The sequence below is a fragment of the Equus quagga genome, chromosome 11, assembly GCF_021613505.1.
Source record: "Equus quagga isolate Etosha38 chromosome 11, UCLA_HA_Equagga_1.0, whole genome shotgun sequence".
In the NCBI taxonomy this organism is placed as follows: domain Eukaryota; kingdom Metazoa; phylum Chordata; class Mammalia; order Perissodactyla; family Equidae; genus Equus; species Equus quagga.
Genome location: NC_060277.1, coordinates 101,858,336 through 101,873,862, shown reverse-complemented (window position 1 = coordinate 101,873,862; position 15,527 = coordinate 101,858,336). Strand labels below are relative to the sequence as shown.

At 37.3% G+C, this 15,527-nt stretch overlaps 1 protein-coding gene across 1 annotated transcript in view; it reads left to right on the top strand.

The window, feature by feature from the left end:
* The window catches only part of BPTF (bromodomain PHD finger transcription factor), a 141,903-nt gene that overhangs the window by 70,565 nt on the left and 55,811 nt on the right, over window positions 1-15,527 (top strand). The window contains 3 exon segments of the mRNA XM_046677260.1: window positions 3,975-4,162; window positions 5,419-5,774; window positions 6,231-6,362. Of these exon segments, the coding sequence (XP_046533216.1) occupies window positions 3,975-4,162; window positions 5,419-5,774; window positions 6,231-6,362 (676 nt within the window).

Below are 15,527 nucleotides of genomic sequence, written 5' to 3'. Positions count from 1 at the left end.
TGTTTTTTTTAACATAAACGGGATCATTCTGCATGTATTGTTCTGCATCTTGCTTTTTTTGACTCAGTAATACATACAGGGGATCTTTTCATGAAAATTGAATCCATTCTTTTTTTAACTGCTGCATGATACTCTACAGTATGGATGAACCATAATTCATTTACTATTTCTCTATTAATGAACATTTAGGCTGTTAACAGTTTTTTCATTATTTCAAATAGTGGTGCTTTTTAACATCCTCAACATATATCTTTGTGTGCTTTCGCAAGTATTTCTGGCAGAATAGAAACAGTTAAATGGAATTGCTGGGTCGAATGGTAGGTACATTTAAAAAATAGTGATGGCTACTGCTTAATTGTACATTAAAAGGGATTTATAGCAATAATTTACATACATATGTCTTTCATCATACTCTCACCTAAATTCAACATCATCAATCTCTTACATTTTTACTAATGGTGAAAATTATTTCATTTAAAAATTTGTGTATCCCTGCTTACTAATGTGATTGAGTTTCTTTTCATGTGTTTATTGAACTTTCTGTAAATTGCTTATTCATGTCTTTTACTCATTTTTTTCTATCGAGTTTTGATATTTTTCCTTAATGAGTTTTAGGAATGCTTTATGTATTATGGCTATTAATCTTTGATTTTACAACTATACTTGTATGATTTCTTGTTTTTTTAACTCTTTCTGTTATCTTGTATGGAAATTTTTACATTTTTATGTAGTTAAATTTATCAATCTTTAGAGTTTCTCTGGATTTTGTTTAAGGAAGGATTTTGTGGTCTTAAGGAAGACCATCCCCATCCCAAGAATATACATATGTTTTACAGTATTTTCACATAATGCTTCTATAACTTTGCTTTTAATCCTTTTGGAATATAACTTTGTGTATGGTATGAGATGGAAATGTATTTTAATTAGGACTTTTTCAGTTGCAAGTGACCCAACCAGCTTAACCTTCCTTAAGTGAAAAGGCGATCTAATTAGCTCATGTAGTTGGTAAGTCCAAGCCATCATCAGGCCTAACTGGACCCCAGGTATCAAAACTCTGTCTTCTCTTTCCCTCTCACATTTTGGGTCTGCATATGTTTGTGTGTTAACTTCATTCTCTCCTAATACAGACAGGCTTTTTCCAAGTGCAGGGAAGATGACATCAGCGGTTTGTATTCGTATCTTTCCAAGGTCTGTGACCCAAAGACAAGGCCCTTACTCCTGCTCCAAATCAAAAGTCCTTGAGGAACGAATTTGAGTGGCCTACCTTGGACATATTGTTCCCACTCCTGTGGCCAGGGCAGGCAAGGTATTATGATTGATGGCTCCAGCAAAAGTGTATGATTGGAGTGGGGTAGGAGTGGTTTTCCAAAGAAAGAGGGATGCTGTAAAGAGAGAAAACAGTAAATATCCACATTTTCACCCTTTAGTAGCTCAGCAGAAACGTGTGTTCAGATTCACAAGTACTTCTGCCTACCATGTTGGCAAAGATCTCAGCCCAACTGAAACTTTTTCAGAAACTTCATTCCCAAAATTACGTCTGGTGATTGTAATTGTATCTGGGATTTCTGTGTGTTGTGTGCTATTTTTGATAAGGTTTGGATGTGGCTTATGTTGATCTCACAATCCGTGAGCCAAATTATGAATTTAACTATCTGTAACATTCATTATCCTGATAGTGAAGGATGTTCTTCATTAAATCTGGTTGCCATTGGTTTTCTGTGAGGATGGGTGTGTATAAGAAGTGAGAAGTATGTGGTTAGATCCCCCTTCTGGAGGCCGTTCTGCTTCGGCAGCCTAGTTCCTACTGGCTGTTTCAGGGATGGGTTGCTGGGGATTGCTGTAGGTTTGAAGAATCATATGTTCTAGTTTGGCGGGTTTGGAGTTTTTCCTGGCATGAGCACCTCCTGTTGATTCCCTGGGTACCCAGCTATTACCTAATGTCCAGAAACTTTGGCTCAGGGTCCCTGAAGGTAAACTTTCTCTACTTGCCCAGTTTGTCTGCTTAGCGGACCAATAGCCCTAGACCTCGTGTGAATAAAGTCTGTGTAGGATTTTGCCTCCTGACATCATTAAACAATGAGCTACAGAGGCTGGGGTAAAGTAGCTCTGTCCTCTGCCTCCAGCCCGCATTGCAGTGATTCATTCCTTTATAATAGGAGGAATGTGGCCTTTGGGCAGGGGTATTAGATAAGGACGTGTACTCTCAGCCTGGGTCCCTTTCTCTGCCCCTTTTCAAGTCTTCTCTTCTTTACCTTATTTGCACTGAACTCAACAAGTGGCAAAGGATTATTGGATTGTTGGCTCTAAATTGAGGGGCTTCTTTTTAAAAGCGCTGTGCCATTCCCTTGCTTCTTTTAGGAAGTCCAGCCTAGACCAAACAATGTATAAGGAGTCTTTATAGTACGACTTTATAGATGATCCCAAGAAGTAGCCACCATAGTTCAACCTCTTGGCATAAAACTCCAGCGTGTGTAGACTCATGGTCTGAGACCCAAGAGAAAATTGTTGATAGTCTAACCAAGTGATTTGCTACCACACATCCAAGGTTACTAGCTTTCCAGCCTGGGATGGCAAGATACCCAGTACCCCTACCCCATCTTGACTTAGTGCCATATTTTGGGGTTCAAATCTTAAGGTACTCTACTGGACTGTTTAGAATTTATTGGTTGTAAGTGACAGAAATCCACAAGACTTACTTAAAAAGGGAATTGTATTGGCTCATACAATTGGAAAGTCCAGAGGTAGTGACAGCCTCGGGTGCAGTGTTGACCAGGGAGCCAAATGAGGTTACAAAGGGTCTTCCTCCCATATCCCACACTCCGCCCCTATGATGGGCTTATTGTCTCTTATTATAAAAAATTTTCTCCATGTTGTGGGGTAAAAGTAGCCAACTGCTAATTTATACCCTTTCTGCTCACTAATACAAAAAGCCAAGACCCTGTCTCCATCTCCAGATTTTAAAAATTGGGATAGGATGCTGAATGGCTTGGGCCAAGTAGCCCATCCTGGGACGGTCACTGTGGACAAGATACTTGATTTGCAGCCTAGCAGAATCATGTGATTGAAGTAGGGGGAAAGCATCTCCCCAAAGGAAAGAAGGGATGTTGAACAGATAAAATTAATGAATGTTTGCTGACTTGTCTTAACTTTTTATTTTTCAAAACAGATAACCAGTTTTCCCAATCCAGTTTTTTCCCTCTACTTAAAATGCCATCTTTATGATACGTACTATAGTAAATTTTCTGTTTGGTTTCTCATTTGCCAATGCCATACTGTCTTAATTTTAAAAAGCTTTATATTAGAAGAGAAAAATGAGATCTTGTTCAACTGTCAGGCTAGTGGAAATTGGATAGTAATGTGATGGTTTTAGAAGGTATAGAAATATTCAGCCAAAGTGAGATTCACGGGAAAGCAGAAATTGCCCCTTGGTAGTTAAATCTGTCACTTTAAAATTAAGTTACTATGAAAATGTGAGAGCCTTTATTATATTTAAAAAAATCTAATTCAGTTGATTTTCACATATATAATTATCTGAATACACAGGTAATTATCTAGATTCCTTAGAAAATTCACTTGGCTTTATGTTTATAAGCTTTAAACTATTAGGTATTTAAACAATTTCAATGGAAATCTTTCTAAAATTAAGTATATTCTTTACTTTTTTGTACAGAAATCCATATTGAATATATATAAGGCAACATTTTATTAGTGTGAGTTTTGAGTTATTATGTTTGTTACTTGTAAATTTGTATCAGCCCTTCCTTTTTTCTAGCATATGAGCTTTGAAACATAACCTGGCATGTTTGAGTTTTCTGTAAAATAATGCATTTGCTTTGGCTATTCAAGGACTTTTTCTGTTTACTTTCTGGATCTTATATGTGTACCAGACATGAGTTTTGGATAAATAAGGTGTTATTATTATATATAATCTACTTACTGTTAGCAATTACTTTTGGCTTTTCATTTGATAACAGGTGACTTCAAATCAGACAAGTCTAATGGGGAGATAAGTGAGTCTCCTGGAGGTGGAAGAGGGGCATCTGGTTCAACGCGGATTATCACCAGATTACGGAATCCAGACAGCAAACTTAGTCAGCTGAAGAGCCAGCAGGTGGCAGCCGCAGCCCATGAAGCAAATAAATTATTTAAGGAGGGCAAAGAGGTGTGTTTAAAACAAAAGTCTCTTAGGGGTGAGAAGTTATAGGCCTACTCTTCAATTGTATTTTCTCCACTTCCAAGAGTACAGTGGGTAACAAGATTAAAAGTGATAGGTTTATACTGTGATAAGTATAGTTGTGTACCCAAATTTCACTCCATGCATAGAAATGCTGTAAATGGGTGGTATACTTTCTTAGTATATGATTAGTTTTGTTGTATGTTATTTAAAGAGATAGAAGCTTCTTTTTCACATATGGTAATGAGTTGGCTATTTGTGGGCTTTGTTAAAGAGTTGCAGATGATTTAGCTCATTTCTAGCTATAATCATTTTAGGTGAGCCTGCAGCTAAAGGATGAGACTTCCCCCTCAGTAGGAGACGATAGTGCAGAGAACAGCACAGCATCCCAGCACTGATGAAGAACAGCAAGATGGAAGCTAGGATTCTGCCCCCCAGCTAGCCATGGTGACAGAACAATGGCCACAACTGTGTCTCCCAGATCTGTGAATTATTTGTCCTGTGGATATGCAAGAATATGCAGTGTTCTTAACATCAGGAATTGCTTTAAAGCTGTGACTTTCAAGCTTCTTTTTCATTCTGACCCTCAATAAGACGTTTTTCATAGCAACCCCGTACACATGTTCAAAAGTTTCCTGAAATGGTATTTTACCTTACTGTGTGGGAAGCACTCTGGTATTTTCTCTTCTAGTCGAATCTATTTATTATACTCCATTTTTTAAAAAGCTAAATTAAATAAGGCCCACTGTTGATTTCACAGTCCACTAAAGGATTGGGACTGACTGACTGAAAACACTATTTTAAAGTATCCATGGGCTCTTATACTAAAGCTGGAATGATAAAAGAAGCAGAAGAAAAGATATTTTTAGGGATATATTTTTTGGGTAATAGTACCTATAAGGCCCTCCTTTTTCCCTAACCTGTATGTTATAGTCTTGAAATGATGATAGGTGAATGATTTATACCTACAATTTCATGTGTATATTTGAGAAACATGAAAGTACTTAATGTCTGACTTATAATAGGCACTTAATAGAGATTAGTTTTCTTTCTTTCTGCAGGCATATCTTGGTTATTTATTTATAAACAAGTAGCTTTCACTTTTAACATAGCTTTTAAACTTCAAAAATTCTGTCATAGATATATATCTTATTTGGAGTGATAAATTACATATTATTGAACGACAGTTGGTTAGATTTACATCTTTGATATGAATAATAGAATCTTTTTATTTTCTCTATCAGGTACTGGTAGTTAACTCTCAAGGAGAAATTTCACGGTTGAGTACCAAAAAGGAAGTGGTCATGAAAGGAAATATCAACAATTATTTTAAGTTGGGTCAAGAAGGGAAGTATCGTGTCTACCACAATCAATACTCCACCAATTCCTTTGCTTTGAATAAGCACCAGCACAGAGAAGATCACGATAAGAGAAGGCATCTTGCACATAAATTCTGTCTGACTCCAGCAGGAGAGTTCAAATGGAATGGTTCTGTCCATGGGTCCAAAGTTCTTACCATATCTACTCTGAGACTGACTATCACCCAACTGGAAAACAATATCCCTTCATCCTTTCTTCATCCCAATTGGGCTTCACACAGGTAAAGGAAACTAAAGTTCATTTATTACTGTGAATATACTAAATATTTACAAAATGATTATTGCATGTGCACACTTTAAACTGTCATCACCAGTGAATTGAATGAAGTAAGCTTAGCAGAATGCTGAAGGCGCTAGGGGTGTGAGTGTATTTCTAAGTTACTGAAGCAACACCAGCATTTGAAAGATTTCAGGGAAGCAGAGACTTTATGCCTAACTAGTTGGAGGCCAGCCAGAGTTGCAGAACTTTGTAGAAAGTTTAAGGAATTGGAGGATAATTGGGAATGACCTCTGGGATGCCTTCCAGTGTCCAAAATCTATGCTTCTGTGCAGTATATTTATAGCTGCTTAACCTAGAAGCACATCGCTATAAGATGGAGTCATCATAAGTTACAACTCTTATGCTTTTAATTTAAAATCAGTGAAGTGAAATAATTGTTTTTCCTTCTGAAATACAGGGCAAATTGGATCAAGGCAGTTCAGATGTGTAGTAAACCCAGAGAATTTGCACTGGCTTTGGCTATTTTGGAGTGTGCAGTTAAACCGGTTGTGATGCTGCCCATATGGCGGGAATCTTTAGGACATACCAGGTAAGTGAATTCTGAGCTTTGCGGATGGTGTGTTTAGACTCCCTTTTGGAATATTAGCCTATTAATAATGCGAGTTATTGTATCTAAAAGACCATATTAAATACTTAACTCTTGTTGGCCTCATTTTCCTCCTTGATAGGATGTAAACGTGAATGAACATTAGTTCTTAGTTATGACATACGATTTTAATGAAGATCAAAAGAGACCAGCTGTATGAAAATAAAAATATTTTCTTAAAAAGCATTTTTATCGAATAGAAGGAACTCATTTTTTTTTTTTTTTTTTTTTGGAACACTCATTTTTTGAATATCTTTTTTAGAATGTTCCAGGTACTGTGCTAGGCATCTGATGTATTTAGAGTTGCATGTCCGGCCAAAAACCATGTAGATCCTAAGTAGACCCAGGAGATAGTTAAAAAGAATAGATAAATTTTGTGACTTGAATCTACTTTTTTAGCCATATCAGATTTGTTTTTTAACTTTAGTTAGTTTTTAAAAAGTTATTATTACAAACTAAGATAAGCTTATGGTAAAAGATTATTATTCAGGGTGACAACAATCATTCTACCTTCCCTGCCCCTCTACAGGGCCCACTCTAAAGATAGAATTCTGTAATTTTTCTTTTTAAAGATTTTATTTTTCCTTTTTCTCCCAAAGCCCCCGGTACATAGTTGGGTATTTTTAGTTGTGGGTCCTTCTAGTTGTGGCATCTGGGATGCTCCCTCAGCATGGCTTGATGAGCGGTGCCATGTCCGCGCCCAGGGTCTGAATGGGCGAAACCCTGGGCGGCTGAAGCGGAGCGCACGAACTTAACCACTCGGCCACGGGGCTGGCCCTGTAAATTTTTTAATGTAAATATATTTGTGTTTCTTTCTACATCTGTGTTTTATCTTATAATGAAAAGTTTTTTAAGAAAAATAAATTTATGCCTACTAAACATTTTGCATCTGTTAAGGGTTTCTCGCAATTTTCTTTGGTGTTTTCCCCACATAAATCTTTCGGATACTTTTTTTTTCTCTTTTCTCCCTCCTGTTGAATATAATTGCTGCTACCAGTAGAGGCTTCCACAAATGGAATGGAATGGGCTTAGTTCTTCCTAGGATAAAAAGGCAGGTTCAGAGAAGGTATCCTAGCCTGTGCATCCTGGGAGAGAGGAGCTAAATGAGGGGCACACCTTTATTCTGCTTCTTACTGCCCTCCTTTATCAGGGTAAAGCACAAGGAGAGTCAGAGGCATGTGTGAGGCAATACTCCATATTTCTGTTTTTTCATCTTGCATTTACCTCCAGATTTGCCCAAAACCATTCGGTCCCAACAATTCATCTGTTCCGTGATTATCCTGAAACTTAGTTGGTGGATCAAGCAGCCATGTCTCTGGTGGCAGAGATCAATGCTTCAAGAACTAGAGCTAAGCCCAGTGTTACTAAATAAAGCTCCAATACTCAAACGTAGCTTAAAATGAATAGATGATACTGTTCATAAATTTGCTTCTAAAGAGTGAACATTCTAATGGAAAATGGAATGCAGCTGTTTAAAAAAAATAGAGGTTTTTGTTTTGTTCTTCCTTGCTTGTCATTATGACTAGTCTTCTAAACATGTTACTTAAAGTTATACAATTAGATCATGAATTGTATTAGGATGACACATCTGAAATACAAAAGAACTCTTTTTTAATATGATGAGGTGAGATAAAATAGAACACACTGAATTTTTAACAAATTAGAGGGGCTGGCCCGGTGGCACAGTGGTTAAGTGCACACGTTCCGCTTCTTGGTGGCCTGGGGTTCACCAGTTTGGATCCCGGGTGTGGACATGGCACTGCTTGACAAAAGCCATGTTGTGGTAGGTGTCCCACTTATAAAGTAGAGGAAGATGGGCATGGATGTTAGCTCAGGGCCAATCTTCCTCAGCAAAAGGAGGAGGATTAGTAGTAGTTAGCTCAGGGCTAATCTTCCTCAAAAAAAAAAAATTACATGGAAAGAGGCAATAAAAGAAAAGCTAAATTTGAAGGACAAGATGGAATGACTTGCCCTACCAGGTAACAAAACCCACTTGGGGTACCTATAATAATACTATGCTATAGATGCAAAGATAAACAAATAGACCAGTGGCACAGAATAAACAGTCCAGAAAGAAACCAACCCATATATGGAAATATAATATATGATAGAGGTGGCATTAGAAAGGATGAACGAGTCAATAAAAGGTGATGAGGCAATCACTTATCCATACGGTGGAAAATTGGGTTCCATTCTTTGTATCATATGCAGTGTTCCAGGTAGAGTAAATCCTAAATGTGAAAAGCAAAACTTTAAAAATCCAAGAAAAAAATAAAGAGATTATCTTTATGACCTCGGAGTAAAGGAAGTTCCCTCCCTCTCTCTTCTTCCACTTCTCTTTTCCCTTCCATCTCTCTCTCTTTGTCTCCCTTTCCTTGTACTCTTTCCTTCTTCCTCCTTCCCTTTAATACTTCCTTCCTTTTCTCTCTCTCTTGATTGTTTTCTTTCCTTCCTGATTCATTCACTATCTTCCAAAACATGCCTACGATGGGCATTATTTCTTGCACTTATAAGCATGTTATTTATTAGATGAGAATGAATGTGCATATGTGTCTGTGTGTCTGCACATATTACAAGTGGCTTTCCTTTTTTATGTTTAATATGTGGTATAAACATAAGATTGTATGTAATATATAAGCTATAATGGGTAATAATAGAATGAACACCTGTGAATTCACCACCCAATTTAAAAAAAAGGACATTATCGTTATTGCAGCTGCTTTCCATTCGCATTACCTTGCCTCTCCTGAGAGGTAACCATAATTTTTAAGTTTGTGTTAGACCCTTCCTTTTACTATATGGTTTTATTACATATGTATATATCGGTAAACAGTGGCTTGTTGTCTGTTGTTTGAGTTTTGTAATAATGTATCATCCTAAAAGACTGAATCACAGACTGGTTAAAGGTACTTTTATTGTTTTATTATACTATAATCAAAAAATAGTATACACAATATGTTCAAGAACTCTACAATTCAATAAGAAAAAAATAAAATCATTTAGGGAAAAAAGGCCAAAGTTACAAAGATAATTAAAAGAGGAGGAAACACAAATAGCCAAGGAACATGGAAAGATACTTGGTAAGTATAGGTAAATGCACGTTAAAACTAGGGGCTTTTATTTCACATACATCAGACTGTCAGAAATTTAAAGAGTACTGGCAAATATGTGACATAATAGGAAGAGAATTGTGATACGTTGCTGATAAAAGAACAACCAGTGTAATGATTGCTGCAACCATGTTAGAGAAGAATTTTGTAAAACAAAGTTGAAAATGCAGTTCTACTCCTAATCGAATACCTTAACAGAACCTTACATCTGTATGTGAAAAGATGTGTAGAAAGGTGTTCCTTATAATATTTTGTAACGGGGAAATTTGGTAACAATCCCTAAATGCCCATAATCAGACATGTTTACATTGTGTGATTCTTGAATGGACTACTATACAGCATTGAAAAAACACAAGAGTAGCAAGTCGCAATAAAATTGAGTCTCACAAGTGTCCAACAGAGTGAAAACAATTGTTTTTCTAAAAAGTATGTATACTGTGATTCCATTTATGTAAAGTTTAAAAGTGTGTATACTAATATAATGTTACAATATTGTTTAGGGATGTAGACATTTGATAAAAGTTTAAGGAAATGCAAGGGCTGTATGCTTACAACTTAAGAAATTTACTTCTAAGTAAATAACAATTGGACAAAGAAAAATCATATTTGAAACTAGAAAACTTTTTTAATTGAATGTTCATGAGAATACTACATATATTGAAATTTGTGAGATGTAACTAAAGTTTACCCAGGGAAAATTGGTAGCTTTCAATGCTTAGATTAGAAAAGAAAAACTGCAAATTAATTAGCTAAGCATACATCTCAAGGAGTGAACCCAAAGAAAGGAAATATTAAGAAATAACAAATATTAAATATTTGATGAAATAGAAAACAAACATACCTTAGATAATATTATAATTTATAAAGATCTGATGAGATTATCAGGAAAGAAAGGGGGAAAAAAGGAGAAAGCACAAATAACCAAGATCAAGAATAAAAAAGGGAACATATCAAGCAATATTTCTGATTCTCTCCCACTGGTACTGGGGATTTTAGACCTTCGCAGAGTCCACTAACATAGCATTCAGGCTTCCTTCATCCACAGAGAAAGGGTGCCATTGGGCTCCTCCTTTTGGGTGGGGGAAGGGTTGGGGTGGAGGAGCCCCACTGATCTCAGTCTTTGGACAGTAGGGCACAGGCTACGCTTTTTCCTCAGGGAGGAAGAGGATTTCTGGTTCCGTTTAAAGGATGTTGCTGCACCTATCAGAAAGGAGGTGGGCAGGACCAGATGATTTCATAAGCAAGTCCTTCAAATTTCAGAAAACAATTCTATTTAAACTCTTCCATAAAATAGAAAAAGAAGGAAATCTTGCAGATTATTATTTCTGTTGGTATCAAACTGTTATAAAACTTGATAAATAGAAATAGATAAATAGAAAATTATGGCCCTATCTCCTTTGTTAGTATTTACCATTGATTAATAATAAATAGCAAATAGAGTGTATTCAAGAAATATTAAACAAAACATTAGCAAATGTATTCCAGAGTAAATTAAAAGAATAATAAACCATGGCTAAATTGGCTTCCAGTAGGCGTGGAAGATTTGTCCTTTCTTAAGACATTATTCATACCGTGCTATTTTAAGAAGTCAAAGAAAGAAAACTTTGATCATCACATTAGATGTTAAGAAGGTATTTGTTTATTAAGAAGGTATAAGTTCATTATTATTTCTTGTTTTAAAAAGAAAACTTGAGTTAAGTAGGAATAGATTAATAGTCTTTATTTTTTAAAGATGTATTTCAAATCAAATAATCATGCTTTGCTTTTTGGCGAGGCTCTTGAAGCATTAACATTCAGGTGGAACGGGACAAAGATGCTCACTATCACTGCTGTCTTTCAACTTCTTAAAAGTATTAGCCAATGCAATTTGCCAAGAGAAGTACAACATACATATATTGGCAGATACAGGAACAATTATTTGATGTAATTATGTACTTAAACTCAAGAAAATTGTCTGAAAAACTGTCAGAAACAATATGAAATTAAATAAGCTGGCTACCGTACTGAACAATAGGTTTTATGTACACAAATAGTAACCATGTAGAAAATACACTGGGCGTTCTGAATTAAAATAACTAATTGAATAAACACATTTAATTTTGCTCCCTGCTGAACTTCACTAAAACTATGGCAAAGAGATTTTTTTTAAGCATAAACCCACAGGGACAAGGGGAGCAGCGGAGAATAAGCCCCAGTAAAACTATGGAAGTAGTAATGCAGGTGGACAAATGGTAACCTACCCAGGTCAGTGGGGGAGAACTGAGCATTTTCACCACTTACACCATAGAATCCTCAAAAGACACAAAAGCGGGGAGTACAGAGCCATCAGCTTTGGATCCTATCCCTGCACTGTACCCATTTACACAGTCTTGCCAGATGCCCTGAAGGTGATGAGCCCGCTGTCTTCTGGCCCTTGCTCATGACCTCGCCCTCTGATTTCACCAGAAGAGGCTCTTGTAAACTTGTAAACGGTGACCCAGAGAGAGGCAGGTTTATTTTTTCCTGGGAACCCTCCTTTAATAGTAACAGTGTTGCTCTTTTGCTCATGCAGCTACAGTCGTGTGCCGCATAGCGACATTTCAGTTGACAGACTGCACATATGATGGTAGTCCCATAAGATTAGTAGCATACAGCCCAGAGGTATAGTAGGCTATACCATCTGGATTTGTGTAAGTGCACTCTACCATGTTTGCACAACGATGAAATCACCTAGCAATGCATTTCTCAGAAGGTATGCCCATCATTAAGTTATACGTGACTGTAGCTTTATTCTTACTACTGAGCTTTTAAAAGCCAAACTTTATCCTGTTTGAGATACACACATAGCTGGTAAAACTATAATGAAGAGCAAGGGAAGGATAAAACAAAAGTCAGGATAGCGACTGTCTGGGAGTGGGACACACTAGCTTCAGATGTATTCATTATTGATAAAGTTCTGTTTCTTAACCTGGTTACATTTTACATATTTTTAAAAATTATAATGAAAGAAAAGACCCTAGCAACAACAAAAAAGACCCTCAGACAACTAGGAATAAATTTAACAGGAAACATTCAGGATCATCCAAAGAAATCATTAAAACTTTACTTAAAGATATAAAGGATACTTTGAGTAAATGAAAAGGTATATCATATGCATAGATAACGTATATTTCCTTTTCTAAACATGCCATGCATTATATTAATGTATATTAATTTAATCTATCAAAATTAGTATTCTTTTGCATTGTGAATAGGGTTTCCCTCCTTGAGGGTCAGGGAGGCTTGGCCAAAATGATACTAATATTTCATCTAGAAAAATGAATGCACAAGAAAAGGGAGGTAGGGATCAGAAAAAAAGCAAATAGGTCTTAGAACGTCTTTTGAAGCTACAGTAATCAAAATAATTTGTACTGCAGAAGTAGAGCAGTGGAATCAAACAGATAATCCAGAAACAGACCTAAACATGTGGGAATCTAGCTGTGATAGCATTGCATGTCTGAGAAGGAAAGAGGGCATATTTGGGGAGAATATCACCTAGATCCTTGCTTCAGCAGAAACTTTCAGATAAATGAAGATTTTTTTTTAAAACCATACTCTTAAAGTAACAAAAAAACTTAAGAAAGCATGGATTAATTTGTTTTTGTTGTGATACTTTCTTTTTAAACAGATATAAAACCCAGATGCCATAAAGGAAAAGAGTGGATATATGTATTTAAAATTCTGAGTGGAAAAATAATATTATAATCAAACTCAAAAGACAGATGACACTCTGAGGAAAAATATTTGCACCACAATGGAAAATTTCCGTAATTGGCAAAGATCTTTTATAGATGAAAAGGACTAATAGTCCAGTACAGACAAGACAAAGGATTTGAACAGTCATTTTGCAGAAAAATAAATATGAAAGGCCAGTAGACATAAAAAAAATGGTTACTTCTCTCATAATAAAGAAATGTAAATGAACACCATGGGATAGTATTTCTTATATGTCAATTGGGCTAATGTAGAAGTTTGATACTAACATGAGTGAAGGTATGGGAAAGGAGAGTGGCTTTATAATTATGGGTTTATAATTGGCGTGTGAAGTGTACAGTTCTGAAGAGCAATTTGGCGCTGTCAGCATTTTGAATACCTTTAGACTCGGCCATCGCACCACTCGGGAACATAGGAAGATGCTCCTCAAGTTTACTGAGAAAGACATAAAACATTGTTTATCGTAGTTTTATTTATAATAGCAAAACAAACACAACAAAACCCTGGGCACCCTGTGGAGATGAGGAGTGGAGCTGAAGCTTAGTTCTTCCTCCTTGTCCAGCTCTCAGCTGAACTGTGGAGATGTGGAAGGAACACCTGCCACCCAGTGCGCCCACCAGTATGGCGTAGCAGCTAGAGGCTGCACAGTACTGGCCTGATGGACCTTCCTTCCTGGGGCCTCTGGGCTGCCAGAAGTAGCCAGGATTTCTGCTCTAACAAATGGAATTGAATTCTTTTGGAGCTCACCTTTGTTGCTGTCTTTCCCCGTAAGGATTGTCTTGGTGGCAGTGAAAACAATAGAATTTACTCTGAGACAGCTAACGTCACAGATTAGCTACAATACAAGCTCACTGGCCTGGCATCCTCAGCAAAGTGTGAAGCCTTTGTATTTGGTGATGAAAATGGACCTGTTTCCGGGGTGAACACCAAGAGCACAAGCTGAGTGCCCAGCTGTGAGCTCCCAGAGTGTCACTGCACTGGTGTTCTCCCCACACAGCGCTTCGTTCCTGGCCACTGTCAGTGAAGATGGCTCAGTTGCTGTGCTGGACCTGGCCTCTCAGAGGTGTTTAAAGCTAAGCCCACAAAAACTCTGTTGAGAAATATTGCTTGGTCCTGGCTCAGTCACTCCCTCCTCACTCTGCTGGGCTCAGGTGGTCAGGTTATCCACCATGCCGTGCCTCCAGAGCGTGCCCCACACTGTGGTTCCAAGAGTAGTGGCAGGTCGATGATATTTGAGTCAGTAAGCTTGTCCTGGATGAGAATGCACTCCGTTTCCGCTCCTGCTGTCAGTTGTGAGAGAATGAAGAATGTTTGCTATACTCATTGTGTGCAGTGAATAGGCATGAACCCTTTGCCTGGGGGAGGCTAGATTCTAGGGTCCTCTAGTCACAGGGACACAAAGCTTTCTTGAAAATGGAGATAGGTTAATAGATAAGGGAGTTTTTGGTAGAGGGATGGAAATAAAAAGAATTAAATTCTCTCTCACTTCTTTCTAGCACCTCCCCTTACCCCAAATTGAGAAAAGATCTCTTTATTTATTCCATATAGCCATGCTTGCGAAATTGGCTACATCTGGGTAGGGTGTGACAAAAAGCGTTTCTTCTACCACTAGAGCTGTTAGAGACAGGGGCTTCTCCCTTCGTAGGTTTTGGTTAGTGTGACGGTTGATGGGAAGTACTCCCATTTACAAACATGTAGTGTAATCACCTTAATGTAGAGCCTCACCACAGGCCTGCCCATCTCCTTACTGCCGAGTGCAGTCATAACTGTTCTCCTGCCTGGAAAAAGAGTGTGGCTTGTGCCTCATGCCTGAGCTTGATGCCTAACCAATATGGTCCTCCCTTCCCAGCCCTTCCCCTCACCCCAAAGCAGGAAGCATGTGGTCCCATTCTCTGAGGGTGTAGGAAGCCTGAATCCTGTTAGTGAACCCTGTGAAGCCTTTAAAATCCCCAGTGCTAGATAGAAAGAATCAGAAATACGGATTGATCAAATAAAAGTTTTTGGATTTGTTGGTCTTTTTTGGGGAAGGAAATAAAGTATTCTCTTTAATAGGGAAGTGGTTCAGTAACTTATACTTATGTCCATGCAGTGGTTTATTATTTAATTCTTTAAAAAGGTCTGTGTCTTGTGGTATGGAAAGATCTCCTAGTGTAATTATTCATTGATTAAAAACTGTCGTGTTTGCCATCTAATATCCCTTTTGTGTAAAGATAATGTTGGTGTATGCATGGAATGTTTCAGGAATAAGGCATAAGTGAGTGTATGT